Consider the following 27,767-nt stretch of genomic DNA (forward strand, 5'->3'; position numbering starts at 1 on the left):
GGCAAAAGATGCATTCGCTAACTGCAGAACGCCCGCATATGGCTAGCCACCCTCATGTTACCACCCAGGCACCCCCACTGAAGTAGCCTCTCACTGCGTAGGAAATTTGTTCTGTGGATTTTGGAGGTAACCATCAGGACATACGCGCGACTCTGATGCATGTGCAGACTGGTAACATCACCTGCTTGCATTTTACATTGACATAGTGTGAACCTCTGAATCAGGCCCAAAGTCTCTGAATCAAAGTGTTCAAGACAAATTATAGCTGGACGCACTCTCAGGTCCAGCTATATCCTATAACTTTATTCCTCCCTGCCTTGTGGCTCCCTATCTGACTACTGACTTAGGAGCTCATTCAGACCCGTTCGCTAGATGCGATCGCTCGCTCCGAGCGTATGGAAATTCGGCTAAGTGACGTCAAAGCAGCAGCTCGCAGGGAAGTCATAAGCACTCCCACTTTGTTTTGGCATGCGATCACTTTTTGTTTGTGGACGCCCACCAGCCTGTCTAAAGACGCCTACTTGCGTACGTCATCTCCAGGAAGTGCATGAAACCATTGGTAAATCGAGTACCATTGGTTGCGATCGCAGCGCTTGAGGTTGACTATACCCTGCTGCAAGCACTGCGAGCACTTCAGTGTAGATTTCTAGCAAGTGACGTGTCCTATGACACTGGCTGTTAATTATGCACGCCTCTACAACGATGTTTAAACACTCAGGCACGCCTGCGTCCGCAACTCCACTCCCCCATTACTACTGCCCTGCCCCCCACAAACGGCCTCTCCTGTCACTCATTCCTCTGGGCTATCTTTGCCCTGGGCTATCTTTGCAGGGCGAGCGAGTAAATCCCGATCGCTCGTACTAGTTTGCACACGCGCACTGCGAACTATACGCATGCGCACATTTGCAAATATCGCCAGCAACGATCGATCACTTGCTAGCGAGCAGGTCTGAATCAGGTCCTTAAACCATAGCATTCAGAGTGAAGCTGGGTACACACTTGAATGACCCGGCGGTCTTGTGACGGTCAGATCTGATGTAACAATACAGTATATTGTGTTCACATACACACTATACAATCCGCCGTATGATGACACAATATATCATTATAATGTTACCGCATTGCTTCATATGTCGCATTGTCCCATCTGATGTGCATCACATCAGATTGGAAGATGCGACCACACAATTCATTAAATGATGACTTGGGGGTACACACTATACGATGGTCGTATATATCGTATAGTGTTTACCCAGCTTACACTGCATATCAGAGATAATGGAAGTCCAACCACACTACATTGCCTGGAAAAACATTGCGTCCTCTGTATGTGTAGAGGTGATGACAGCAATCACATTTTATTCATCTAGAAAAACTAATCATTTATTATTGTGCACTTTACAGTTTGAATGTGACTACATACTTTAAGTGCAGTATTCGTAAAATATAGCCATAATAATGTAAAGCTCACCGTAATTTTGTATATAGAACTTACAGTTTTTCTACAATAATATGCCTGCTTCCAATGTGCCAACTCCTAGAAATTAAGTTGCATTATATCTTTATATACCTAAATTTATTTATGCATAGTATAATTTTTTTTATGTTATTCTAAATACGATTTATTATAAAAATAACAATAATCTCAGTACAGCTGCAAGGATACTACTGCAGTTTGGAGCACACTATACATTGTATACTTTTATTCTCATATACTCACAGATTTATCAAGACTGTTGATTGGCATACCAGAAACCGTGTTGAAGAATATTATGTCAATGATAGAATGTACATTATTATTATTTTACCGAATAATAATTTTATTTATATAGCGCTTTTCTCCAAAAGGACTCAAGGCTCTTTACAGAAATATGGTATACTCAGGTTCCACTAAACCTCAGTGATACTTTGACCAAAGTGAATTGCTGCTAATATCCTATAATGGGATGACAGGTGATTTTGATATGAGGTGGTTAGTTCCCCTCCGTTGCCCTGTTCTTATATTTCTTAGCTTTCTGGTAACTACACACCTAGCTTTTACTTCTGATATCCAAAATACATTATTTTTACATGAGCAGGACTCTTACAGCTGTGTCTGTCAGCTTATACCCTGTCTTGTAACTTACTAACAACATTGATGATGTGAACGTTAGTAATAAAATCTATTATTTCACAGATATTCTGTCTAGGTGGTACTTATTAAATCATGCCATGGTACTGGATAGCTACGGGTAGGGTAGCAGGATATGGGGCAGATTCAATTAGCCACATTGCTTAACGCTGGCTTATATTAGTGCCCAGGGATATTCAGTTGCAGCCCATGATAAGCCAGTAGGCTGCACTTACTGCAGATGTCTTTTTGCACCCTTTTGAGGTGAGAACAGAGATCCGTGGTAATTAGGGCATTCTGCCCTTATGGTAGCCATCATAAGCACATAAACTAATAGTTCCGGGCACTCAACCCAAAATCTATAGGTTAACGTGCATTAGCTGCTGTCTTATCACATGAGGAATTGGGCTTATAATTGAGTAACTCTGGACGATAAAACTCAGGGCTATAAGCCCACGGAAAGCATCGCGGCTAATTGAATCTACCCCTAAGTGCCTGATGAAAGGTGGACGCAGTGGAGATGTTGGATGCAATGTCAGAGTCGCATTGTGCATGTATCTCGATAGTTACTGCTCTAAGCCGCACAATGAATTTGGATGTAAGAGCGGAGAATTTCAGTTGGCGTCAGTTGGCATCCCTGGGAGGTATAAGGGGCAACCTATCCAGACGCTGGGTTGTCTCTGATGGTACGATTAATGGTGCGTCTTAATATGCACAGTGGCGGATTAGCACGGCAGCAGGTGGGCATCTCATTATGCCTAGTACAGTTTATCGATGTTCACAGGGAAATCCTGGGCTGCAAGCTTAAATGTTTTGATAAAAATATGAACAAAATCCCTATGTTTTTATTTGCTAGATACACAGATTTTAATCCTTTGCTTGCACTTCAAATATGACACACAGTAATGCCCTCCAAATGGACATCTGCTGCACACAGCACCCTCAGTCAATCCCTTTATATGCCAGCCTCAGAGTCCCTCAGTCATGTACTTCTATATGCTTCAGTACTGAGAACCCCCTTATGCCCTTACAAGCCAGCCCAGAGCCCCCTCATGTCCTTAAATGCTAGAGCAGATTCCCTATCATGTCCTTATATGTCAGCCCAGAGCCCCCTCATGTCCTTACATGCTAGAGCAGATTCCCAATCATGTCCTTATATGTCAGCCCAGAGCACCCCATCATGCCCTTATATGCCAACCCAGGGCCCCCCTCATGTTTCTTATGCTAGCTTCACACTAGACAATTTGTGTACCCAACGACGGCCGATGCGATGGCATGATATATCTGGCTGTCTGTACACACTGCACAATCTGGCGTACGACTGCCTGATATGTTGTTCCCACCGCCGCATGGTGTCTGTCGTTCGCCGATCTTGAGATCTGCCTGCACTGCAAACAAATCTGAATATGCGACAAATGACGCACAGGATTGTGCAGTAGTGCATACACATTGGACGATTTGAAATTCTGATTCGCCGCAAAACAACAAATTGTCTAATATATTGTCTACTGTGTACTCAACTTTACCACACTGTCTGTTACTTACCTCTGTCTATCACTGCCTGGCTCCAGTAATGCCCGTGGGACTCCAGATTCTAGAGGGGCAGGGCGGAATAGAGGCAGAGCAACAGAGTGGGGCGGCCCAGTAGTAACATCGCCGAGCCACGCTGTACAGTGCCAAGCATATACTGTACCACCTCCAGACAGCTGTCTGGAGGAATTCTGGTCTGCGGCCGTAGTTTGGGCTCCCCTGGGTTACAACATTAAAATCCTTTTGTAACATCAAAGGTTAAACATGTACGATGTCTAGGGAAAATAATATTGTTAAACTGTTTCTGGCACTAGAGGTGTTTACATTTGTCCAGGTGGTCATTCCCAGTGGCGTCCCTCATTGTGTTGATACACGGTGCGGGTAGGGGCTGGGAGGGTTGCACGCCGGCAAAAAGGGGAAGTGGCCTTGCTGGACAGGGGGCGTAACCTCGCTGCCCAAACCCCCGTTTTAGTAACTCCGTGGGTGTGGGTGATGTGGGCTGCCCCCGAGGGACAAGTCTGTTTCACTGTGTCAAGAGACGAGTGCTGCACGTAATGCTACAGTGCAGCACCTGGCTCCTGTCACTGAGGGGGAGTCTGCACTTTGGTGTTACCCGGGTGCGGCCTCTACCCCCTGTACTCATCTTGAGACACCACTGGTCATCCTCTGTAAATAGTTATGTGTAAATATGCTGGAATTTATTATAAGAGGCACATAGTCAGTGTTGCAGTTCAAGGACCCACTGTTCTATCTGGACCAACCACTATTTTACTTTAGTCAGTTAGGATCTTGATGCTTTTGTGCTGACATATAAAATATTTGGTGCCAATAACATCGAATTGTTCCAGCCTTCGTGGTCAGCTGAGGGTTTAAAAATAACCCACATATCTTCACAACCAACTACATTGTATCTTTTTTCATTTTGTTATCCTGTCATTTGGGTTTGACCGATTATAGATGGATTCCTGAGATACACTTCTATATATTTTTGGTTTGTTTTCAATCTTGTTGGACAGCATATAGTTATCAATGGGCCTGATGCAGCAAGGATCGCAATTGCAAAGCTGCACGCAGGCATATACTGTAGTGTGTAGTGCAGGTAGGCAGCTTTGCAATTGCGATCCTTGCAATAATGCAAATGCGGCAGGAGGTGTATGACACCCCCTGCTGCATTTGTGATCCCAGCACTGCAATGGAGGTCACAGGCTGGGATTACCATTGACCACCGGTGGTCGATGGTCGCGATGGTGGATGGCGCGGGGTGGACAGCCAGCTGCGTAAGCCTCAGTTTACTCAGGCTGGCTGGTTTGCGAGCCCAGCAGACTGCGTACATCCACTCAGTCCCTGGGCTGGCCACTCCCAGAAAATGGGACAGACACACCCCATTTCCGGGAACGCCGGCCGTCCCCCCACCGCCCCTTAAATGCCTCTGCTTGTCGGGCAGAGACATTCAAGGTCTTGCATGCGTCTTAGCAGGACCCATTCTGCAGAATGGGTCATGCGCACAAAACATTGGGCCTGATTCAGCAGTGCACGCAAGTGCACTGCTGAACGCAGATTTCTGGATTAATGGGAATCTGCGTTCAGCAGTGCACTTGCATGCACTGCTGAATCAGGCCCAATGTCTTGTTTCCTGGAAGAGCTCAAATGATTTACCTTTTCAATGCATTACTATTACACACTGGTTTTTGTGAAATGTAATCATATTTAGAACGGCTAAATCAATCTAAACATTCTATGTATTCGTGATGCATAAGCTGTCAGTTTTTTTATTTTTACATGCAGTGTAATTGATGAATTATTGTCATGCACCAGTGTGTATAGTAAGCGTCTTACAGGAAATCCAAAATTAGATTTAAATTTTCTTGCTGCTTCCCTGTTTGAGACTTCAAAGGCTGCTGGAAGTGGCAATAATACATTTTAATTATAATCACTCAATGCTTACAGTGTATCAAGAGCAGTGAATGGGATTTCGAATCATATTAAATATTATGGTCAAAGGAGCATCAGTCGTTTTTGAGGACGTGAGCAGTAAATGCTTGTCCTACTTCCACGTAAGAGGCGATATTATGTCCCCTTTCTATATTACAAAACTGTTCATAATTTGAAAATTGTTCCTTGTGTGATGGCCTAGATATACAGATATAGCAGAAGTCATGACTAAAGAATTCAGCCATAATCATCATCATGTAATTTATACCTTGCAAATTACATTGGTGGTTCCAGAGATAACTATCTGGGGTAGCCTAAGCTATTCATTGTAGTTGATTTGTGCCCCTTCTCTATGTCTATCTATACTTACAATCATTGCATATTTTTCTTAATGATACAGCGGAGAAGCTGAAGAACCAGTGGGACAGCACACTGCATGGTGTTGAGATGCGTCAGAAGCAGCTGCAAGATATGCTGGGTGACAGCATTAAATGGGATGAGCTAAGGAAGGAGATACAGACTGTCCTGGACCAGACTGACTTCCGCCTTTATACCCTAAGTCAAACATCCAAAGACACACTGGTCAAACAGCTCACCGAGAATAAGGTGAATACTCAATGGGCTAGTGTCTCATATGCAGGAATACGCTATGCAGATTCAATGACAACTTTTTCCAATTTTACTTTTTGGTTCACTCATCCCCTTTACTTGCAATCCTTTTTTTCTATGTGTCCTTTAATATTTGTGTCATTTGTCTTCTCCCTATATTGCCCTCTCCATCTGTGGTCTCAGGCCCTGATTCAGAGCCGGACGCTCTGACACAGCGCTCGCTCTGAATCAGGGCCGTCCCTCCTACTTTTTGGAGCGGCCTCCTGGCCGCTCGCATAGCTGTGGGTCAATCACCATCGACAGCATGCCCCCTTTGGTGCGAGACCCTTAACGACGGCTTGGCCGTTGTTTTTCGGGTCTCGCGCATGCGCACGACGGAGCCGCCTCCATCGTGCACATGCGCACTTGGGCAACATCGACCCGCTTGCGAGCGCTCATCGCTCACGAGCGGGTCTGAATTAGGCCCTCAGTTCTGTCTTCACTCTTACTTTTCTGTCTCAATTTTTGTCCTTGTCTTGCTTTTATGGACCAATATGAAAGTAAATCATTAAATTGCACATACCACCAGTAAATTGCAAAAACATTACCTATGCCGTTATTGTAAAATCCCAATATTTTGCTGGGCGGAAGAGAGGACCTTTCACTCTTATAGTGGCTTGTCATCATTAGTTGACTTTGTTTTGGTAGAACATCCATATTATTAAAACGATTATCTATATCAAACCCAAGGTTGTCAAGTGTTGCCTTGGAACGTCCTGTTTTTGTTTCTGGATTTTTGTTGAACTCTGCAGATATCAGAAGTAGTTTACACCTTCCCAAAATTTGTTTTACTTTGTCAGATTTATTAATTTAAAAAACAACAACATTCTTTATACAATATTCATAGCTTCCATTATTTTGTACGTCCCTAAAGAGATATATATTATTAATAAATGCAGAGATAGACTCATGCCCCTTGTCACTTTTTCAGTCTATTGAAACACTTAAAAGGACACTAACCCCAAAATGTAATTGTTCAGATATGAACCATGAATTTAAAATAGATATTTTAGAAGTCTTTAGCCAACTTTCCACTGATGTTCTGCAAAAAAAGTATAGAATCATCTCTGCATTCCATTACAGAAAACTAAAACTTTTCACACATTTTTTGGACAGTGTTATTATAGGATTTAATAAAGATGAAAATAAAAACTAAGATACTGCAGTCATTTGAGCTGCTGAGCATGCTATGCTGCTGCTCCTGTGTAATCCACCAAGCCATAAGGTGCATATTTATAGATCAAGGGTCTCCTTTATAATTCAATGAACTTTGCACTTTGAACATGTGGAAATTCAGTCACAGAAGCATACTTCCATGTATATTTAATGAGGCCAGAGTTGTCACTCACTATTTGTAGAGATAGAGGGATTCTCTCTTCATAACGTGGCAGTCTGCAGCAGGGGAAAAAAGCAAAGAAAGACATATTTACTTCTTAAGTTTACATACAGTTATTTGAGTTGTAATACCCTGTTCTCTAATAGCCTCTAATATTTAATAATGTCAGACTGTTGACATAGGGCCTGATTCAGAGCCGGACGCTCTGACCAGAGCGCTCGCTCTGAATCAGGGCCCTCCTCCATTAAAATGGAGCGTCCTCCTGGACGCTCGTATAGCTGTGGGTCACCACCCACAGCATATACGAGCTTGCAAAAAGATGGTCGCGATGGTCTTGACCATCGCGACCATCGGACTTGCGAGGGAAACCCTGCGGTCGGGTTTCCCAGCCACAAGCCCTGGAGTGATTTTGGCTCTATCAGAGCCAAAATCACTCCCACTGACATCACTAGTGATGTCAGTGGGGCCGGCTTCAAACGGTAGGCATTCCCATGGGATCAACATCGACAGCACGCCCCCTTTGGTGCGAGACCCCGAGCGATGGAAAGCCCGTCGCTCGCCGGGTCTCGCGCATGTGCACGACGGAGCTCCCTCCGTCGTGCGCATGCGCAGTGGGGAACATCGACTCACTTGCGAGCGTACTGCCGCTCGCGAGTGGGTCTGAATGACCCCCATAGTTGACAGTGTTTTATGCACATTAGATAAATACACACACATTTGTCTTATACACTGTTCTATGCATCAGGCATAAAAGAGGGACACAGGAGTGTTTGGTTCATAGATAATCTTACCCTAACAAAGATGTTTTGGGGAGATCCCAGCATATCAGCAATATTATTGTATATTGTCATTATACAGGACTTTCACAGGGCCCTGTATTACTGCCTGCTTGTGAGATAGTTTCATGATTTAAGATATTTAATATCGTCACTTTTACAAAAGAGTGATGTTGCTATAGTCTTTGATAGTAGTGTAAGTGCAGTTGTTACCTGTGGACAGTAGAGGGAGCCCTCATAACACTCTATTGAATTAACAATTATTTAACAGGGAAACTGATATTTTTGAATACATGTAAAGGTATATTCTCTTACTATTGTCCAAATATAGGCACATCATATGACATTGCATAAAACTATTTTTATTATTATTACATTCACTGTATTTACTCACATAAATTTACACCCTTATTATTTTGGTTAGATTGGTCATAATGTCTTTATATCTTAAAATGTTTAATGATAAGATCCTAATATTTTCCAGACAGATTACTCTTACTGTTTTTCAATCATAAACTAGTATTGAGTTTAGAGCTAATGGAATTAGGTACCTCCTTGTGAACAATGTTATTTGTGTTGTAGTGGTGATGATAATAATAATAAACTAGGACTGTTTGTTTCTAACCTATGTTTTAATCACTAGAAAGTCTCAATGTACCCATTCTTGGGAACAGCCTTTTCTTATTCAGTCCTATGTGTACCTGGAATGAAGCCACTCTTATCGCCAGAACTGAATTTGATGTAAGCAATATAGATCTTAGCCCCAGCGGCCATTTTAGAATGCGAGTCACTTATTCCTTGTGGCAAGCTATGAATTCTGTTACAGGATGAGAGCGCAGAGTTATCCTTCCTGTCTGTGAAACAATTTTTGAGAACCGAGGCAACGACCAGAAAACCCATTCACGCTTAGCACACTGTCTTGCTTATTTACTTTGGTACAGCAGGCAGACTTATTTGTTTTTTATCTCAAGCAAGTTTATTACTGAGGAGTAGAACTTTAATTCAGTTCAATTACTTGACTGTATGAGTAGTAGTATCAAATATATATTTTACTGTTCAAAGTTTTTTCTTTCATACTAGTGACATATGACCTTTCAGATTTTAAGTGTTTACAGTTTATACTATGAGCATTTTGCAGCTGTTTCACCTTTTTTCTATTCTAATCCAGGCAATAGTGCAAGAGCTACACAGGGGTGAGCTTGTCATGGACACATTCAATGATCTCTCCAACAAACTGCTTCGTGACTACAGCTCCGATGACACCAGGAAAGTGAAGGAGGCCAGCGATCACCTATACATGAATTGGGTTAACATGAACAAAAGGTGAGAGCATCTAGTGACAGGTTTTAGTGGGATTTTAAATCAGAGGTGGGATCAAGGGCAAAAGTATGGGAGACAATGGAAGTGGCTGCTGCCGGGCTCCAGCTCTGAAGGGCCACCTACTGCATTGTCCTCAACATATTCACCACACTTAGGGTAGTAACTATGTACCTGGAGTGTACCGTCACGGCCGCCCAATACATGGCACCTCTTCCCGGCACCTGAGAAGCCACCATACACTAGTGGAGAGCTCCGTGTCAGACCATCAGCTGCCTCCTCCCTCTAGCTATAGCCTGTCTGCATGCAAATTACTACATTACATTGTCAGCGGGTGTGTCGGGGGTAACACCAAATTATAACTTGCCTCCGGCGTCTAGGATGAATTTACGCCACTGGATGGGATGATGTTTTTCAATAGACAGAAAGGGAGATGTATCAAACCTTTGAGAGAGAGAAAGTGGAGAAGTTACCCATAGCAAGCAATTAGCTAGGTATTATTTAGGTGGCACAGTCAATAGAATGGCAAAAGCTGATTAGTTGATATGTGTAACTTTTCCACTTTGTCTCTATCAAAGCTTTGATACATCTTCCCCAGAATGTGAAACTCTGTCACTTATGGGATCTCAAGACTCCACCCACTTGTGCTACCTGTATGACGTTGCAATGCTAGCATAACATGTCTGTGCAGCCTAAGCAGTCAGATAATGCACGAGCAAATGGTATTACATGTCATTAAGTGGGAAGACCTCTACAGCCTCTTACAGAACATGCTGGCTGCCTGCACCATTCTTGCAGTGTCATATTAAAAAGGATAATATGCCAGAGCTGCTGGAATCCTTTAGGGGTTGGCTTCAGTCATTCCTATATTATGGGTGCTAGAGATTGCCCATGCTTTATCTAGACTCATTGTTCAACTATAACTCAACCTGTGAATGCAGATCACGTAGAAATAAATGCATAAATGTGTGACACCATATTATGCAGAATATTTTCTCACTCAAATCAATCCCTGCACCTGATTTATAGTCTAAACCACCTACAACAGACACACCCGGGGGTCCTTTATTGGCAGTGGTGAATTTACTCACCACTGTAGTATGTTTGTGGTCTGTAAGAGGAAACCAGAGGACAGTGAAAACGCCAGCAAAGACAGTGAGAACATACAAACTCCACACAGATAGAAACCTGGTTGGATGAGGATGACCTGGAGGCCTGAGTCTGACCCAAAATTTGGAACACTGTTCCAAACCGGATTAGTACTGGGACAGACCCCTTTCCACTGCGGCGCCAATCTGGGTTATTCCTTAATCGGTGCTGTACATCCTGCACACGGGTGCAGTGCCAGAGATTGGAGATGATATCATCTCCTTGCGCCGGAATACAGCTCTCCCCGTGCTGTAAATGGGTCTCGGATTGGATGACCCAGGTTACCCGTTTACACTGAGCTTCACACGGGTCCTTCCCGGATAAACCCTGCTCACTACCAGGGTTGGCTTCCCAGGTGACTGGATCCGGGTGGAACCGTTTCCACTGACAAAAATCCTAGGTTGATGTGCGTTCACGTGCAATAACCCGTTTTTTTCAGGTAAGTGGAAAAGGGGTATGGGTTAAGCTGAGAAGTTGTGTTTACTTAGAACTCTCTGCGGAATTCTAAGAGCTTTTCAAGCATTGTAGCAATCAGAGCGGCAGCCTTAGATTGTACTTAATCTTTTACAATTTGTCTTGCAAGGTTGGGCATCTTGGTTAGTTAAGCCCAGCGATGCTCCTCTGAATATATTCCAATGAAAAAAGTCACATAGTTTAAGCAATCTATTACACTTCACTGGCTTAGCCAAGCAAATTGAAATTACACCTAATATTTGTTTAATACTGTTGTGACTAATTAGGTTGACACTATGTCATACATTCAAGAGAATTCAAATTGTTTCACATGTTTAAAATTCTGCAAGGATTCGAAGTTCTATGCTGAAAATGTATTTTAACATGCTAGAATAGTTTGCTTATTTTAATGTATGGATGCATACTGTATAACCAATCTTTTTATATTACGGAACATGTTCAAAATGCAAATTCTACATTTCATTTGGTCAAAGAACCGCAAAGATGAAAATACGCATCAATTGAGTGAGCAACCGTATTTAATAAAAAACACTAATTATATATTTTCAGATAAAATTTTATATGTGTTTTGTCTACTCTAGTTAGCTACAGCTGTTGTCTTATATATTGTTTCAGAATTGTCTCTGGGAGGCTTCTCTCTTCATCCCTTAATATATTTACAATATACTATTCTTTTCTGCATAGTAAACAGTTGCTTCCCCATAGAGAACATGTTTCTGATATGTTTCTAAAACATCTACATTTGTATTTGTGGATATTACTAGAAATTGTTTCATATAAAGCATTTTATGTGACTGTTCCAAATCATTGGATAGTACACTAAAGGCTTTGATTAGGATGCCATTACTTCCAGCTATACCTCAATCAGAAGTAACATTTCTGTATTGAATCCAAATTCTGTATTCCCTCTTTCATTCTCTTTTTTGTAGTTGTTGTTGTTATAATCATCATAAAACTGTATGGTTTGACTCCATTAAGATAGTGTTGTGATTGGCTTGTAAATGTACACTAGTATACATCTTGTATATTACTGTGTGTTTTAATGCTTTGCTAAGGTGTGAATGTATCTATGAAAATAAATATATTTTTTTTTGTAGCAAACATGAAAGGTGCAGTCTCATAATTTTTTTTTTAAATGTTCTATTTTAAATAACAAATTTTGCAACTTTTTATCATAAAGCTGAATCTGTAAAGGTCATCATTAATGCTTTACTGCAAAAAGTGTTTCTCTACTGGAAGCATTTGTCATTTTGCTTGTACCCATCAAACCATCCAACAAGACTGTCAGAGGAGGCAGGCTGCAGGCTGTCAGTGTCGGCTGCTGGAGCCGAGCCACGTCACAACAAAGAAAGAGCCGCAGATTGTCCACCCCTGCTTTAGTGAGTACAGACCGTCAACCATAACCCCTTCCACCAGGTACAAAATGCTCTGCTTCCGGACTTCCCTCTTAATTTATGATTGCAGTAATCAGTGGCATCACTCACCTTGGTGACACCCAGCATGGACTCCGGAGAGGATAGTAGTGCCACGGCTCGTTAAAAATGGGGCGTGGCCTCGCGGGTAGGGGACTTGGCAACGCGGTCCGAACCCCCATTTTAGTAACCCCGGAGGGTTCCCAGAGATGCAGACTTCTCCCAGGGAGCTCTCTGTGTGCAGAGTTGGATCCCTCACTGTGTCAGGAGCCGAGTGCTGCACATAATGTTATATTGCAGCACCCGGCTCCTGTCACTGAAGAAGAGTCAGCACTTTGGTGTCACCCCTCGCCGGTGACACCCAGTTGCGTCCCACACCCCCCGCACTCCCCTTGTGACGCCACTGGCAGTAATCTGGTAGACACATCTATCTCATTAATTAACTAGTTCAACACAGGTGACTGCAATCATAAATTAAGAGGGAAGTCAAGGAGCAGAGCATTTTGTACCTGTTGTAAGGGGTTATGGTTGAGGGTCTGTAATCATTAAAGCAGAGGTGGCCAATCCACAGTTCTTTCTTTGTTGTGACGTGGCTTGGCTCCAGCACCCTACACTGGCAGCCTGCAGCCTGCCTCCTCTGACAGACGCGCAACTGTTCAGAGGGGGCTTCACTTGTATTTGGGAGGCGCATGCCTCAACTTCCTGCACGAAGTGACATCATGACGTCACGTCCCGTAATGACAGGTGGAGCTAGTGGCAGCCACATGGAGCACGCGGAGGCGGGCCCCAGAAGATGGGAGGCCCTACCATAACAAGGTAAGAGCTTTGTGGTGGTGGGGGGTGCTGCCTAAGAGCTGGGGGTCTGCCTGAGTGGTGGGCTGCTAGAGAGCTGGGGGGGATGCTGCCTTAGTGGTGGGCTGCCTGAAAGCTGGGGGGATGATGTCTGAATGGTGAATGATGGGCTACCTGAGAGCTGGGGGGATGCTACCTGAGTGGCGGGCTTCCTGAGAGCTGGGGAGGGGGAGTGCCTGAGTGGCGCCAAATTATATCTATATAATTCAATTAAAATTTAATTTTGTAGAAAGCTTGGACCTGACATGCCATATAGATTCTTGGCTTTCATGATAATGGGGGCAGAGGGAGCTGTTAAAATAACTCCGGGGGTGGCGGCTGGAGTGACACATGAGGAGCCACTGCAGTGGCATGAGGGGTGGCTGGAATGGCATGGGTGGGGGCTGGAGTGACACATGGATGAGCTGAAGTGTGTATTATGTGAATCTTGTTTTTTATGTGGTTCTGGATTTCAAAATGTATTTTGTGTAGATGTGGTTTTTAAAACGTATTTTATGTGGATCGTGCTTTTTCAATGTATTTTATGTGATTCTGGATTTCAAAATGTAATTTATGTGGATTTGGTTTGTTACAAACTTCATACCAAAGGTGTGCGCACAAAAATGGGGCATAGTCTTGCATGATATCGGCTTTTTTTTTTTTGTATTCGTTTATTGAAAATAAATGGTGGCGCAGTAATTTTGTACAAATGACGTGTCAGACAAAATTATTCAATAGTATATCGGCAATAGACAGGTAACGACATTTGCCACGGAATATATGAATAGTTAACAGTCAAAAACCAATTAGAAAGTGAGTATGCTGGAATAGAAAAGGGGATAATAGAGGGTAGGGTGAGGATGAATGTATATGAGTGGGAGGGAAGGAGGAAAAAAAAAAAAAAGGAAAGAGAAAAGAAATGGGGGGAGAAGTGTAAAAAGATAAGCCACAGGTGGATAATGTATTTATATGTAATTATATGGAAAGCGTTGAATCGAAGCTAACCAAGGCCTGGGAGAGGTGAATTTTGAGAGGTGTACCAGGGGTTCCAAATGATATGAAATTTCCGAACAGCATTGTTTTGTAGACTGGTGATATATTCCATATTTGCTACAAACCAGATTCTGTTTATTAGCTCCTGTCGGCTGGGAGTGTGTTGAACTTTCCAATTACGAGCGATTTGAAATTTGGCTGCGCAGGAAACGTGAAGGATTAGTTTATTTGTAGTGATGGGGATGGAATCAATCGGAGCGCAAAGTAAAAGAGTAGCTGGAGAAAAAGAGATCGGAATGGTAAGAATTTGGGAAAGTAGGGTACGGACCATGTTCCAGAATGGGACAATCAGGGGGCATGACCACCACGTATGAAAATAAGTTCCGAGTTGACCGCACCCTCTCCAACAAAGATTGGAGGTGCTGGGGTAGATTTGATGTAAACGCTCTGGCACTAAGTACCATCTGGTATATACCTTGTATGAGTTCTCGCGTATGGCCACACTAATGGAGCATTTAGAAATAGTCAAGCGTATAGTGTCCCATGCTTCTTCCCCGAGAGAAAGGCCAAGATCCGCTTCCCAAGCTTGCTCATGTGTTTCGAGCGGAGGAGGCTTCAACGCCAGTATGAAGTGATAAAGGTGCGAGATAGCTCCTTTGTCATTAGGTCTATGCATGCCTAATCTCTCTATAGGTGTGGGGTTAGGAGGGGAGCGGGTGGAGGGATTCGAGCTAGCGAAGTGGCGGATTTGTAAATATTGATAGTGAAGTTTGTTGGGAATTTTATGTTTGTCTTGAATGTCCGAAAATGATCTAGGTGAGGAAACTTCAACTATATGGTGAAGCCTAGTAATGCCTGCTGAAATCCAGGGGGAAGCCACTGTCTGGGATAGACCAGGGGGGAATGCAGGATTGTTCCAAATGGGGGTTAGAGGGGAAGCGTGTGGAGAAAGGTCCAGTTTTTTATTAAGGGAGTCCCAGTTATTAAGCGTCAGTGCTATAGTGGGGAATAAAAGAACGGATCTAGGTCTGTGTTTACGGGGCGTCCAGGGTAGATAAGAGACTGAGTGTACACCTACCAAGTCGCTCTCCAGGTCAACCCATCTCTTAACATGGCGAAGTGAGTGCCAGGCGGCCAACTGACTTAATCAGGTTGCATTATAGTAGCGGTGCAGTGAGGGTAACCCCAAGCCTCCGTCCCAGGGACGCTTAGTGAGTATGTTTCGACGGATTCTGGGTTTTCGGTAGTTCCAGATGAATTTACAGAGTGCGGTTTGAAGTGTGTTGAGGGTGTGGGAGGGGATACCAATAGGGAGAGTTTGGAATTGGTATAATAGTTTGGGGAGAATGTTCATTTTCACGGCGTTGATACGACCTACCCAGGAGAGAAAGTGTGTTTGCCATTGTTGCAGGTCTCTCTGGATTGAGCTGATGAAGGGGGGGTAGTTGGCTTTATATAGAGAATCATAGGATTTAGTAATGAATACTCCTAGATATTTGAGGGAATCTTTTTTCCATATGAAATTAAAATTTGATTGCAATAATGACTTCATATTGCCGGGTAGATGTATAGGAAGGGCTTCGGATTTGGTATGATTAACCTTGTAACCAGACAGGGAGCCATATATAGAGAGTTCTCGAAATAGATTGGGAAGAGAGGTGAGTGGTTTTGTTAGCGTGAAAAGTATGTCGTCTGCGAATAGAGATAGAGTATATTGAGAATGTTTAACCTTAATCCCAGTAATATCGGGATTGGCCCGTACACGAGAAGCGAGTGGTTCAATAATAAGGGCGAATATGAGTGGCGATAGAGGGCATCCCTGTCTGGTCCCATTCGCTATTGAGAAGGAATCGGAGATCAGGCCTCCTGCTGAGACCGTAGCAGAGGGATTGGAGTAGAGGGCTTGGATGGCTTGCAAAAACTGTCCTCGGAATCCGAATTGGCTCAATGTTTGGAAACGAAAAGGCCAGGACACCCTGTCGAAGGCTTTCTCCGCGTCCAGAGCAAGCACCAGAGAGGGGAGTTTGTGAATATTAATATAGTAGACTAGATCGATTGTGCGCCTAATGTTGTCTAATGCTTGTCTGGACGGGACAAAGCCCACTTGGTCGGGATGGATTAAAGAGGGAAGGAGGGGGTTTAGCCTATTTGCAATCACCTTAGCAAAGAGCTTTAGATCAGTGTTAAGTAGTGAAATGGGACGGTAATTAGTCACTAAAAGGGGATCCTTATTAGGCTTCGGGATGACGGTTATGGTGGCTCTAGTCGTGTACGGATGAAATGAAGAACCTTCTAAAATACAGTTGAAAGCCACAGTTAGGTGAGGTATCAAGGAAGTTTGAAAAGTTTTATAGTAGGACATTGGAAGTCCATCAGGACCTGGCGCCTTCGAGGACTTTTGTGTTTTGAGAGCTGAAACAATTTCTTCTGCAGAGATAGGGTCGTTTAGCGCGGAAGAGGTGGCGGTATCAATTTGGGGGAGATTACAAGAAGCTAAATAGTCCGCAGTTGAGGTGTCAGTGGTAGTGTCATTTGTTGGGGGGAGATTGTAAAGGCGTTCACAGTAATTTTTAAATAAAGAATTGATAGTGGATGGACTATAGTGGCTGGTTCCACGGTCATCGTTTAATGCTGGGATAGCAGTCCTGGCTTTGCGGGCCTTCAATCTGTTGGCCAGTAGGGAATCAGCTTTATTGCTCTTTTCGTAAAATTTTTGGTTGAGCCAACGTAGGGCCTGTTCAGTCTTTTCAGCATTAAGGGCATTGAGGGCGTTCCTGGAGGACGTCAGTTGGGCGTATAGTGAATTAGAGGGAGTACGTTTATGAGCGGTTTCAAGGCGTTGAACCTCTCCGGTCAGGAATTTAATTTGGGACCTACGCTCCTTATTTCTAAAAGAAGCATAATTAATGATGTGCCCACGGATAACAGCTTTATGCGTTTCCCACACCAAAGGGGTGCAAGTAGGGTCGTTATTTAAGGAAAAATAGTCCTCAAGAGCGGACTTCACCCTTTCCTGAAATTTCGGAATGGTAAGCAGAGTCTCATTCAAACGCCACGGGGGTCGCGAGGGTGGAACATCAAAAAAATCGAAGGACGCGGTGACGATGGAGTGGTCTGACCAAGCATTAGACAAAATAGAGGAGTCAACAAGATGTTCACTGGCTGACGTACTACAAAAAATAAGGTCTATTCTCGAGTAGGACTGATGGGGTATCGAGAAGAAAGTAAAATCCTTAGATGAGGGATTACGGGCCCTCCATGTATCAAATAGACCCGATTCACTGAGGTGATTATTTAGAGAGCGAGTTGCCGGACAGGGTCGTGTTCTGGTAGGGGTAGGACCTTTATCAAGCTCGTGGTTAAGGACTGCGTTGAAGTCTCCTCTGACAATGAGGCTACCTATCCTGTATTTGTTTATTTTAGAGAAAACAGATTTGCAGAATGATGATTGATCTGAATTGGGAGCATATATATTAACAATCGTGCATTCTAAACTGCCTAATTTGCCTGTCAAGATAATATACCTCCCGTCTGAGTCTGTATGTACTGTGTGTAAAGAGAAAGGGATTTTACTATTGATCAGTATCGCTACTCCATTGTGTTTAGACCGACTTGAAGAATAGTACGCGGTGGGGAAACTTTTAGTATGCAGTGAGGGATGTGACTGCGCTTTGAAGTGGGTTTCCAGGATTAGAATAATCCCTGCCTTGAGATCTCGGATAGTTCGGAAGAGCGATGAGCGCTTCTGAGGGGTGTTTAAGCCATTGGAATTAAGGGAGGCAAAAGTTAGCGACATTTGGGTAGAGCGTGATACTCAATGTGGATAATGTAGGTGGGTGATTCCTGGTTCGCTGAGAGGTAGAAAGAAAAAGAAAATAAAGACAGAGGGGGAAAAACAAACAAAAAAAAAAAAGAAATGAGATATAGAGAGAAATTAGAAATGTGGAAGACGAGGGGGAGAGAACCGGGTGGGAGATCCCCGTGTCCAGCAGGGGAAAACACAGTCGGAAAGTGGGACTAGGTAGTCCAGAAAGGTAGTAGGGAAGGGAATCCGAACTACCTTTAGGTAACTTAATTAAGGTAGATTAGAAAACAAGTAACTGTATATACTGGAGAATGCTGAAAATAGAGGAGAGAGATGAGGGTGTCAGAGAGCTTTGGCCCTTCAATTGTGGTTGTGTAGTAAAGGTAGATGAAGACCTAGGGACGTCTGAAGAGATGTCAATGTGAAATGTCAGAGGGGAGGGGAGAGAAAACATATAGAAGAGCCCAGATAAGGGTATACTTATTAAATATAACATCAATTATAACTGCATATAAAACATACATAAACATTTCAAATATGTTTGTCAGATATTCTTAGAAACAATGAAAGAATAGAATAATATTGGTCATGTGGGACCCACATGCGAAGTCGTAATGAACAGAGCATTCCTGTAGCTCTGATGGAGTGATAGACTTACTAAGAGACAACGTTGATATATAGCAAAAAAATTCTACTATGAATCAATATAGCAGGTAAAACAACTACAAACATCTTAATGCATAGTATTATGATTAGGAAAAAGGATACGAAATGACTGTCTGTGTAGAGATTCAGGACCAAAATTAGGATCCCATGGCGGAGGATGGTAGTCTCCGCCCAATAGTAGTATGTTTCTCGGAAGCGTATTCAGGTATAGCGAGTGAACCCAAGTGGGAATAAGAAACAACATGTAACTGTGGTCATATTATATGTCCTCAAGCAGTTGGAGAGGGGCCGGAGTCTTCCAAATGGGAAAGAAAGTCTTTGCCTTCTTTAGGGGTTCTGATGATAATCGTTTTGCCGTTGAAGTCAACCATTAATTTGAAGGGGAAACCACAACGATAACGGATGCCCCGTGCTCTTAGTGCTCTCGTTAAATCTTGAAGTTCTCTGCGTTTCAAAATTGTAATGGGGGCCAGATCTTGGAAGAATTGTAATTTGATGTTGTCATAGAGAATATGGGGCTTTCCACGTGTAGGGGCCAATACTTTTTCTTTGTCCTTAAAACTTAGGAAGCGTATGACGACATCTCTTGGGGGTTCATCTTCTCTTGGTTTAGGTCTCAGGGCTCGATGGGCTCTTTCAAGGGGCAACGGATGGGAGGATAAGTCAGGGAGAATGGTGGAGAACATGTTATGGAGATAAGTCTCTAAGTTATCCGGAGAGACCGATTCTGGGATATTTCGTATGCGGAGGTTGTTTCGTCTTTCTCGATTCTCCAAATCCTCATTCTTGGTACGAAGATCAGCAAGATCCTGGATAATGTGATCGATGTCCCTATGAGTCTCATTTTGGAATTTTTGAAGGGTGTCTTGGCGTGATTCTAATTTAGAGGTTCTTGTAGAAAGTGAGGATAGGTCTGATTTGATCGAGGAAACTGCTTTATCTAACTTAGACTCTAAAGATTCTTTGAAGTCAGTAATAAGGGATTGCAGAGCCATTATATCTTCTTTTGTGGATAGAGCTGAAGAAGGTGTGTCCTCTACCTCTGCATGGGGGGGACGGAGGGTCGGCGGCCGCTGATGACTTGTCACCTTTAGGAAAGTGTTGAGAGATGTCACCACCCACACGTTTTCTGGTATTATCATTTGACCTGTTCATAATGGCGATGAGGGAGAAGGTGGTTAGAGGTAAGTATGGTGACTGAAAGGACTCTATAGGCCTGGTTGAACAGCGACAGAGGACCTGAGATGACGGACGTCTGCAGATATGTACAAAGTGTAATTGTGCGGCCTTTGTTAAGAAAAGAACCACAGGAGGGCACTGCTCCAACTCTCTCAGGGAGTCATTGCTTCAAGTTGTAAACACATTTATTTCAGTGTCATAAGGCGGTTTATAGGCGGCAGTGAAGTTCCGCTGGAGTCGGATATGCGTGTTCGCTTTAGAGCCGCCTGTCAGCCCAGCCAATGGTGTAGGAGAGTGAAAAAGTTTAGGGGCCTCTAGTAGGTGCAGATTTTGTAAGAAGAGGTGCAGACTGTGTGATATAAAGTGTGGACAAATGAGAATCTGCACTTATCCAAATCCGCTGAACCCGCCCGCCAGGCCGCGTCCGTTATACAATCTCTTGTTTATATAATCAAATGTTCAGTTTATCGTGAATACACTCACCCTCCCGATTAGTAGCAGGTGACCAGGCGACGTTGCAAGGGTGGGGGAGACCCTTGATGTTAGAGCACAGTATACGTTGATGTAGTTGGCGGAGAGCAGATTGTAAAAGGGTCTGCCAGTGGCGTAGGGATTATCAATCCAAGGTGGGTAACTCAGAAGGGGAGAGAGTTACAGTGGAGGAAGGGTCCAGTAAGAAAGGTGAGGCACCTGAGGGCCCACACGCTGCAGGGCAGGGCTGAGAAGCAGGTCCGACAGGAGGGAGCCAGCACAGCAGGGGAGAGATAATCTGGAGAGACTGTGAGTAGGCTGGTGTGGTCTGGAATGCAGGCCAGGCTCCAGGGCCGTTTACAAGATGGCGGCCACCCGCGATTCGCGGCTCCGGCCGCGGCTGCTGTTAGGGGGCCTCCTGGCTAGATATCTCCCCTCCAGAGGTCCACACACCACCAGGGAGGTCCAGGGGGAGGACCGGGAGGTAGCGCCAGTATTTGGGGCTGGTCGCGGCGCCGCCGACCCGCGGAGCTCCAAAATCGAGCCCCCGGCTTCTGGAAGTGAAGTAGATCGCGGGGCTGCAGGAGCCAGACAACACTCCCGGAGCTCAGATGATGAGTCAGAGGGGTAGTAGAGGAGCAGGAGGTGCGAGGGGAACCCCTGGGGCAGCAGAAATGGGGTACTTTGAGGCAGCTTTCTTGGGAGCTCTGCTGAAAACAGAAAAAAAAGAGATTTGCTCCCCAGCACACTGCAGCAAAAACAATACTTAAATCCTACATGATAATAGCGATTCAGAGGTATTAGTTACATACATTTGCAAATATATGAATAAGCACCAGGCCAATCGTCAAGGCTCCTCTATACTGGCGTCCCTAGCATTAAGGGGTTCACGTCCGAGAAGCAAGGCACCCCAAAAAACTTCCAACCAAGGGCCATCCCCAGGGCATCACACGAAAAAGGGAAAAAGGTGATAGTGAAGTATGAAGAAAAGATGTGTAAGTATAAATCAATAAGTGTTAACATCTTTTATTCATACTTCACTATCACCTTTTATTCATACTTCACTATCTTTTTTTTTTTCTGTATTCAGTGTAAACCCCGCCCTTTACAAGCACCTGTGTTATGCAATTAAGCTGATCTGAGCAACTACCATTTTTTTTGCGAGCTCTGCTGAAACACAGCCTCTCTGCTTGCTAGTCAGGCCACGCCCCCCATGATATCTTGACTACAGATATATTTTGGCTCTTTGCCTCTGACTGGTTGGCCACCCCTGCACTAAAGTGTAACCTGAGTCAGTGCCAGTCAGTCATAACACTACTTTGTGGTCACATGCTGGAAGAAGGTGGCAGGCACAGTTTTTGAATGTAAAAGTTTCAAGGCCTCTCTAATAACTACATAATGTTATGTGCTTGTGGTTACTATGGTAATTGCATGACACTTAGGGGTAAATTTACTAAAGTGAGAGTTTTTAGAAGTGAGTTTTAAATGTGATGTTGCCCATAGCAACCAATCATATTCTACTTAACATTTAACTAGCACCTTCTAGAAGATAATAGTTATAATCTGATTGGTTGCTATGGGCAACATCACTTTTAAAACTCACTTCTAAAAACTCTCACTTTAGTAAATTTATCCCTTAGTAAACTGTAAAATCACTAATAGCATCTGAGATCAAGACTCAATGGAAATGTACAGATGTGTCCCCATACATCTAGCCTCAATACGCCACGCAGCGCAACTTACCTGGTGTGTCTATTCATCAATGCGCTACAAGTCGCGTTACACATACTGTAACACGTGAGCGACGTGTGACTCAGTAGCACAAAGCATTTTTTTTGCAAATTTTTACCTTCAAATGCGTCTTAATCGCATAGCGATGCGAATAGAACGCACAAGCAGCTTCTGCTAATTAAAATGATATTCTGTGTGCGACTGCTGGTGTATCTGCATGCAAAATGCTACGTTACACTGTCAGCGACTGTGACACTGTAACGTAGTGTTTCGCATACAGATACACCCTGGTCAGGAGGTATGGTTTAGGACTCCTAGCTTCAAGCATTTTATTTCTGACGGAGTGTTGGCCTCCACTCTAATTGAGAAGCTTTGCATTAAAAACTGTGATATAATGCTGCTATTGTCTGTTTAGGGCAATTCGAGAGTTGTAGAGAGGCCCCACTGGCCTGCTTTCCTGCTCGGACACAGCCCACCCCAAGCCCCTACCCCCTGTTGGAGGAAGAAAGTCCCAAACAGGATTGCCTCCACACAAGGCCACGCCCATTACAGTGAGATCACACACCCTTTTTCGAGCACGCACCAGAGGTGCACACAAAGGTCCCAATCTCCACTACTAGAAAGTTGGGAGGTATGCTGTATAGGGTTCACTGGGACTAGTGGCGGATCCAGGGGGGGGGGCGATTAGAGCGATTGCCCCCCCTAGCACAGTTTGTCCTTTATCATCTCTCTACTCTGCATCATTTAGATGAAAGAGATGATAAAGGCTGTGCTGTGCTGTGATCAGAGCTGTGTAAGTGCGCTCCCGTCAGGGGGATGTGTCAGTGACAGACTGTCACCGGGAGCCAGGGTGGAAGAGATCACAGCTGGCTCCTCACACCCTGTGATCAGCTGTTTAGACCACCCCAGTGATCAACTGATCATTGCTAAAAAAAACAACAACAAAAACCAACTTACCTCTGTCCAGGGACCGAAGATCGGGGCTTCGGTGATGTCCTCCCTCCAGTCAGCTGGTCTCCCAGCTGCTGCATTAAACAGCTGACCAGGTCACAGTGCAGGAGCAGCAGATGTAAGTGAACGTAAAGGGGGGGATGTCGCAAGGGCTGCGGGGGGGGGGGCTGCCGCGAGGGGGGGGGTCGTGAGAGGCGGGGGAGCTCCTTAAACATATATTGATTGTAAAAATCAATGTGGCCAACAAAAAAAAACATGTGAAGGGGAGGAGCTGGGAGCAAAAAGGGGAGGTGCCAGTACAGGAAAGAGGAGTAGTCAGGATTAATCATTAATTCTCCCTCCCTAATAGAACAGTCTAGATCCGCCCCTGACTGGGATGCTGTCAGTACTAGGGCTAATAGACTGCTAACCTCACCAATGTTTGCTTTTGACCATGCCTACATAGGACCACTTTCAGAATTTTTTCAAAGGTCACTTTTAAATCCCAATCCGCCGTTGTATATACATAGTGTTCATTCTAGGTCCGGCACCTCCAAAAAGGGGGCATGGTCATGAGAAAAGGGGGCACGTCTTTAAGGCGTGCTCCCTTTTCAATACTCTTGGGGGTGTACCCAGCACTTGCGGACATGCTGGGCTGCCCCCAAGCTCTCCCCTCACTGTGAATAGATACCGTGCACGTGTGAGTCTTGTCACCGGCAGTGAGCGCTGCACCACATCCCCCCCCTTTCCCTACCCACCCTTGCGGGACACTGTGGCCTGCAGGTGGGGAGAGCACACGGCAGGTTGTGTTTGTGAGGCACCCCCATAAGGGCGGGGCTCATTCTGCCCTTTTGAAATTGGGCAGGGCTGGGCTGGGCAACCTGAACAGTGTAGGAGTTACAACGGTTTCTATATGTGCCTCCCACTTTTTAAGGGGCCAAAAGTAATGGGACAAACTAAACAATCCTAAATCTAACTTTCACTTTTTAATACTTTGTTGCAAATCCTTTGCAGGCAATTACAGCCTGAAGTCTGGAACGCATAGACATCACCAGATGCTGTGTTTCATCCCTGGTGATGCTCTGCCAGGCCTTTACTGCAAATGTCTTCAGTTCTTGCTTGTTCTTGGGGCATTTTCCCTTCAGTTTTGTCTTCATCAAGTGAAATGCATGCTCAATCGGATTCAGGTCAGGGGATTGACTTGGCCATTGCATAACATTCCACTTTTTAGCATTAAAAACTCTTTAGTTGCTTTTGCAGTATGCTTCGGGTCATTGTCCATCTGCACTGTGAAGCACCGTCCAATGAGTTCTGAAGCATTTGACTGAATATGAGCATATAATATTGCCCAAAACACTTGAGAATTCATCCTGCTGCTTTTGTCAGCAGTCACATCATCAATAAATACAAGGGAACCAGTTCCATTGGCAGCCATACATGCCCACGCCATGACACTACCACCACCATGCTTCACTGATGAGGTGGTATGTTTTGGATCATGAGCAGTTCCTTTCCTTCTCCATACTCTTCTCTTCCCATCACTCTGGTACAAGTTGATCTTTGTCTCATCTGTCCATAGGATGTTGTTCCAGAACTGTAATGGCTTTTTAGATGTTGTTTGGCAAACTCTAATCTGGTCTTCCTATTTTTGTGGCTCACCAATGGTTTACATCTTGTGGTGAACCCTCTATATTCACTCTTGTGAAGTCTTCTCTTGATTGTTGACTTTGACACATACAGTCAGGTGCATAAATATTGGGACATTGACAGAATTTTCATATTTTGGTCTCTATTTACCACCACAATGGCTTTGAAATGAAGCAAACAAGATGTGCTTTAACTGCAGACTTTCAGATTTCATTTGAGGGTAATTACATCCAAATCAGGTGAACGGTGTAGGACGGGGTGTTAATGATTTGGCCAACTGTTGTGAAGGGGTTTTTTTTCACCAGGGAAATAATTCTTCTGTCATCCACCACAGTTGTTTTCCGTGGTCTTCCATGTCTTTTGGTGTTGGTGAGCTCTCCGGTGCGTTCTTTTTTTAAAAAATGTTCCAAACAGTTGATTTGGCCACAGCTAATGTTTTTGCTATCTCTCTGATGGGTTTGTTTTGAGTTTTCAGCCTAATGATGGTTTGCTTCACTGATAGTGACAGCTCTTTGGATCTCATATTAAGAGTCGACAGCAACTAATTCCAAATGCAAATGTCACACCTAGAATCAACTCCAGACCTTTTACCTGCTTAATTGTTAATGAAATAACGAGGGAATAGCCCACACCTGTCCATGAAATAGCTTTTGAGTTGATAGTCCCATTACTTTTGGCCCCTTAAAAAGTGGGAGGCACATATAGAAACCGTTGTAATTCCTACACCATTCACCTGATTTTATGTAATTATCCTCAAATTAAATCTGACAGTCTACAGTTAAAGCACATCTTGTTTGTTTCATTTCAAAGCCATTGTGGTGGTGAATAGAGGCCAAAATATGAAAATTCTGTCAATGTCCCAATATTTATACACCTGACTGTATATATAGATATATATATAGAGAGAGAGCATGAGAATGAAAATATTGGCTTGTACTTAGGCATGCAGTAACAACCTTTAAGTTTTGCCATAATTAGGGTGAAAATGTGCTAAAAATTTGCTTTTTACATACAATATATATCATTGTTATCCCACTGTAAACCTTGCTTAAAAATATCCATATGACCCTACACTTTTACAAATCTCCTGATGTGCATTAACATTCATTTATTAGATGCACAGAAATTATGTCCACTGCACTGAAAAGTGAGTTAGATGTCTGTTTCTCATAAATGCAATTAATATCACTATTGCCATTATCAGGAAAAATGCAATTTAAAATATATCTACTGAGCCAAAATTGATATTCTAAAACACTTTAATTAGTATTAATAAGATGACAAGTGTTCATATATTAAGATAAAAAGTGCTTGTTCCATTTTGTACTGTGAGTTAGCACAGCACTTTTTTTTAATTTTCTTGCAAGGTAGTCCAATTTTTGTGTTTTTTATTTTTTTCTCTATTTCAGCTAACTTCAGAGCCCCAATCTTAATAGAAAATGTATATAAATATCATGCTTTAGAGGTCAAAATCCAGTTAAGAATTTCTGTTGTATATTATATCATATCGTGTATTATATTATATCATATGACTTTTCACGTAGCTGGAGAGTAATGCAATTACTCAGTGTTTCCTTGGATGTTTGACTGACATATTAATATTGCTTCGATAGAGAGTTAGATTATAGAACATAAGTAATCCTATAATGCAAAACACACTCTGTTTTGTTTGCTTTTGATAACTCAAGTGCTTTGTGTAACATTTATAAGTACATATTAAATTTTACTATTTTTTTCCTTTTTTTATCGGCATTCGCTTTTCTAGATAATATTTTTATTGTTGATAGACAGCTAATTATAGATTTGTATATTAGATGCAAATTGGAATACACAGAAAAACAAAAAAAAATAGATTAAATGAAGTGTATTTTTTTTTTTTTTTAATGTAAAATGTTGAACCTTTATAATTTTGTTAATTATTGTTAATTAATTTTTGTATTATTATTATTATTACAAAAAGTACCCAAACAAAACTCAGAAGATGTATTATAACAATAATTGCACTTCCTGTTTTTGATCATAATTAATTACCCAAGCTTAATACCCTAAATTTCATATGCTCCAGATAAGTGACTTTATAGGAATAATATTGGTATGTACAGTAAGTGTATTTAAACTGGTTACAGTACCTGTATGTTTCTACAGTGCTGTAACTAAAATAAGTAAAAAATCCAAATTAAATACAGTACTCGTATTTGCAGATTAATAGTTGCACTGTCCTGCATACAGTATGTTTCATAACCTTTCCACTGAAGTGTGTGAGAACTTCTTTCTAAGCCATGAATGTACCGTATCTCAGCACTCCATTCAGAAAGCGATACTGGACATTACTAGGAGGCAACTCTAAGATACATAGATTTACTGTAAATTACCAACAAGGTTGTGGGTCTTATAGTCTTCCTTTTCCTAGCAACACTTTTCCCTACACATTTTATGATATGTATCCACTTCTCTAGGATCTGTTTCAGTCAACAAAGGAGATTCTTTTCTAGCAGACAACAGAAAAGGAGATTTCCATATGGCAGCTTTCATTGTCATGTAAATGACAAGATTATCATTTGCTTTGCTTGCTATGCTTACCACCCAATTCCTGATTTCTGTGATATCCATAATCCACATTCTGGCTTATTCCAATGCTATTATAATGGAGATTCAGATTTTTGACAAAAGCATATTGTCAGAGCTTAATCACCCAGAGGCTCATTCATTGGTGGACGCTTAGTCGCATTTAGCATAAGTAGTAAAAGACGCCAGTTTGAATAGTGTACCTCAGAATGTGATGCGAACAACTAGTGTAGTGTGTGTGTGTGTAGGGGCATAAATTCATGCT

The 27,767-nt window shown here is 43.1% G+C and overlaps 1 protein-coding gene across 4 annotated transcripts in view; it reads left to right on the top strand.

Moving 5' to 3' along the window:
* The window catches only part of UTRN (utrophin), a 764,396-nt gene that overhangs the window by 297,154 nt on the left and 439,475 nt on the right, over positions 1–27,767 (top strand). For all 4 annotated transcript variants that reach the window (XM_088474412.1, XM_088474409.1, XM_088474411.1 and 1 more), the window contains 2 exons: positions 5,973–6,178; positions 9,501–9,655. In XM_088474412.1, the coding sequence (XP_088330538.1) occupies positions 5,973–6,178; positions 9,501–9,655 (361 nt within the window). The remainder of the gene's footprint in view (positions 1–5,972; positions 6,179–9,500; positions 9,656–27,767) is intronic.

The sequence above is a fragment of the Taudactylus pleione genome, unplaced genomic scaffold (genome assembly GCF_031769625.1).
Source record: "Taudactylus pleione unplaced genomic scaffold, aTauple2 ptg000154l, whole genome shotgun sequence".
NCBI classification, from domain to species: domain Eukaryota; kingdom Metazoa; phylum Chordata; class Amphibia; order Anura; family Myobatrachidae; genus Taudactylus; species Taudactylus pleione.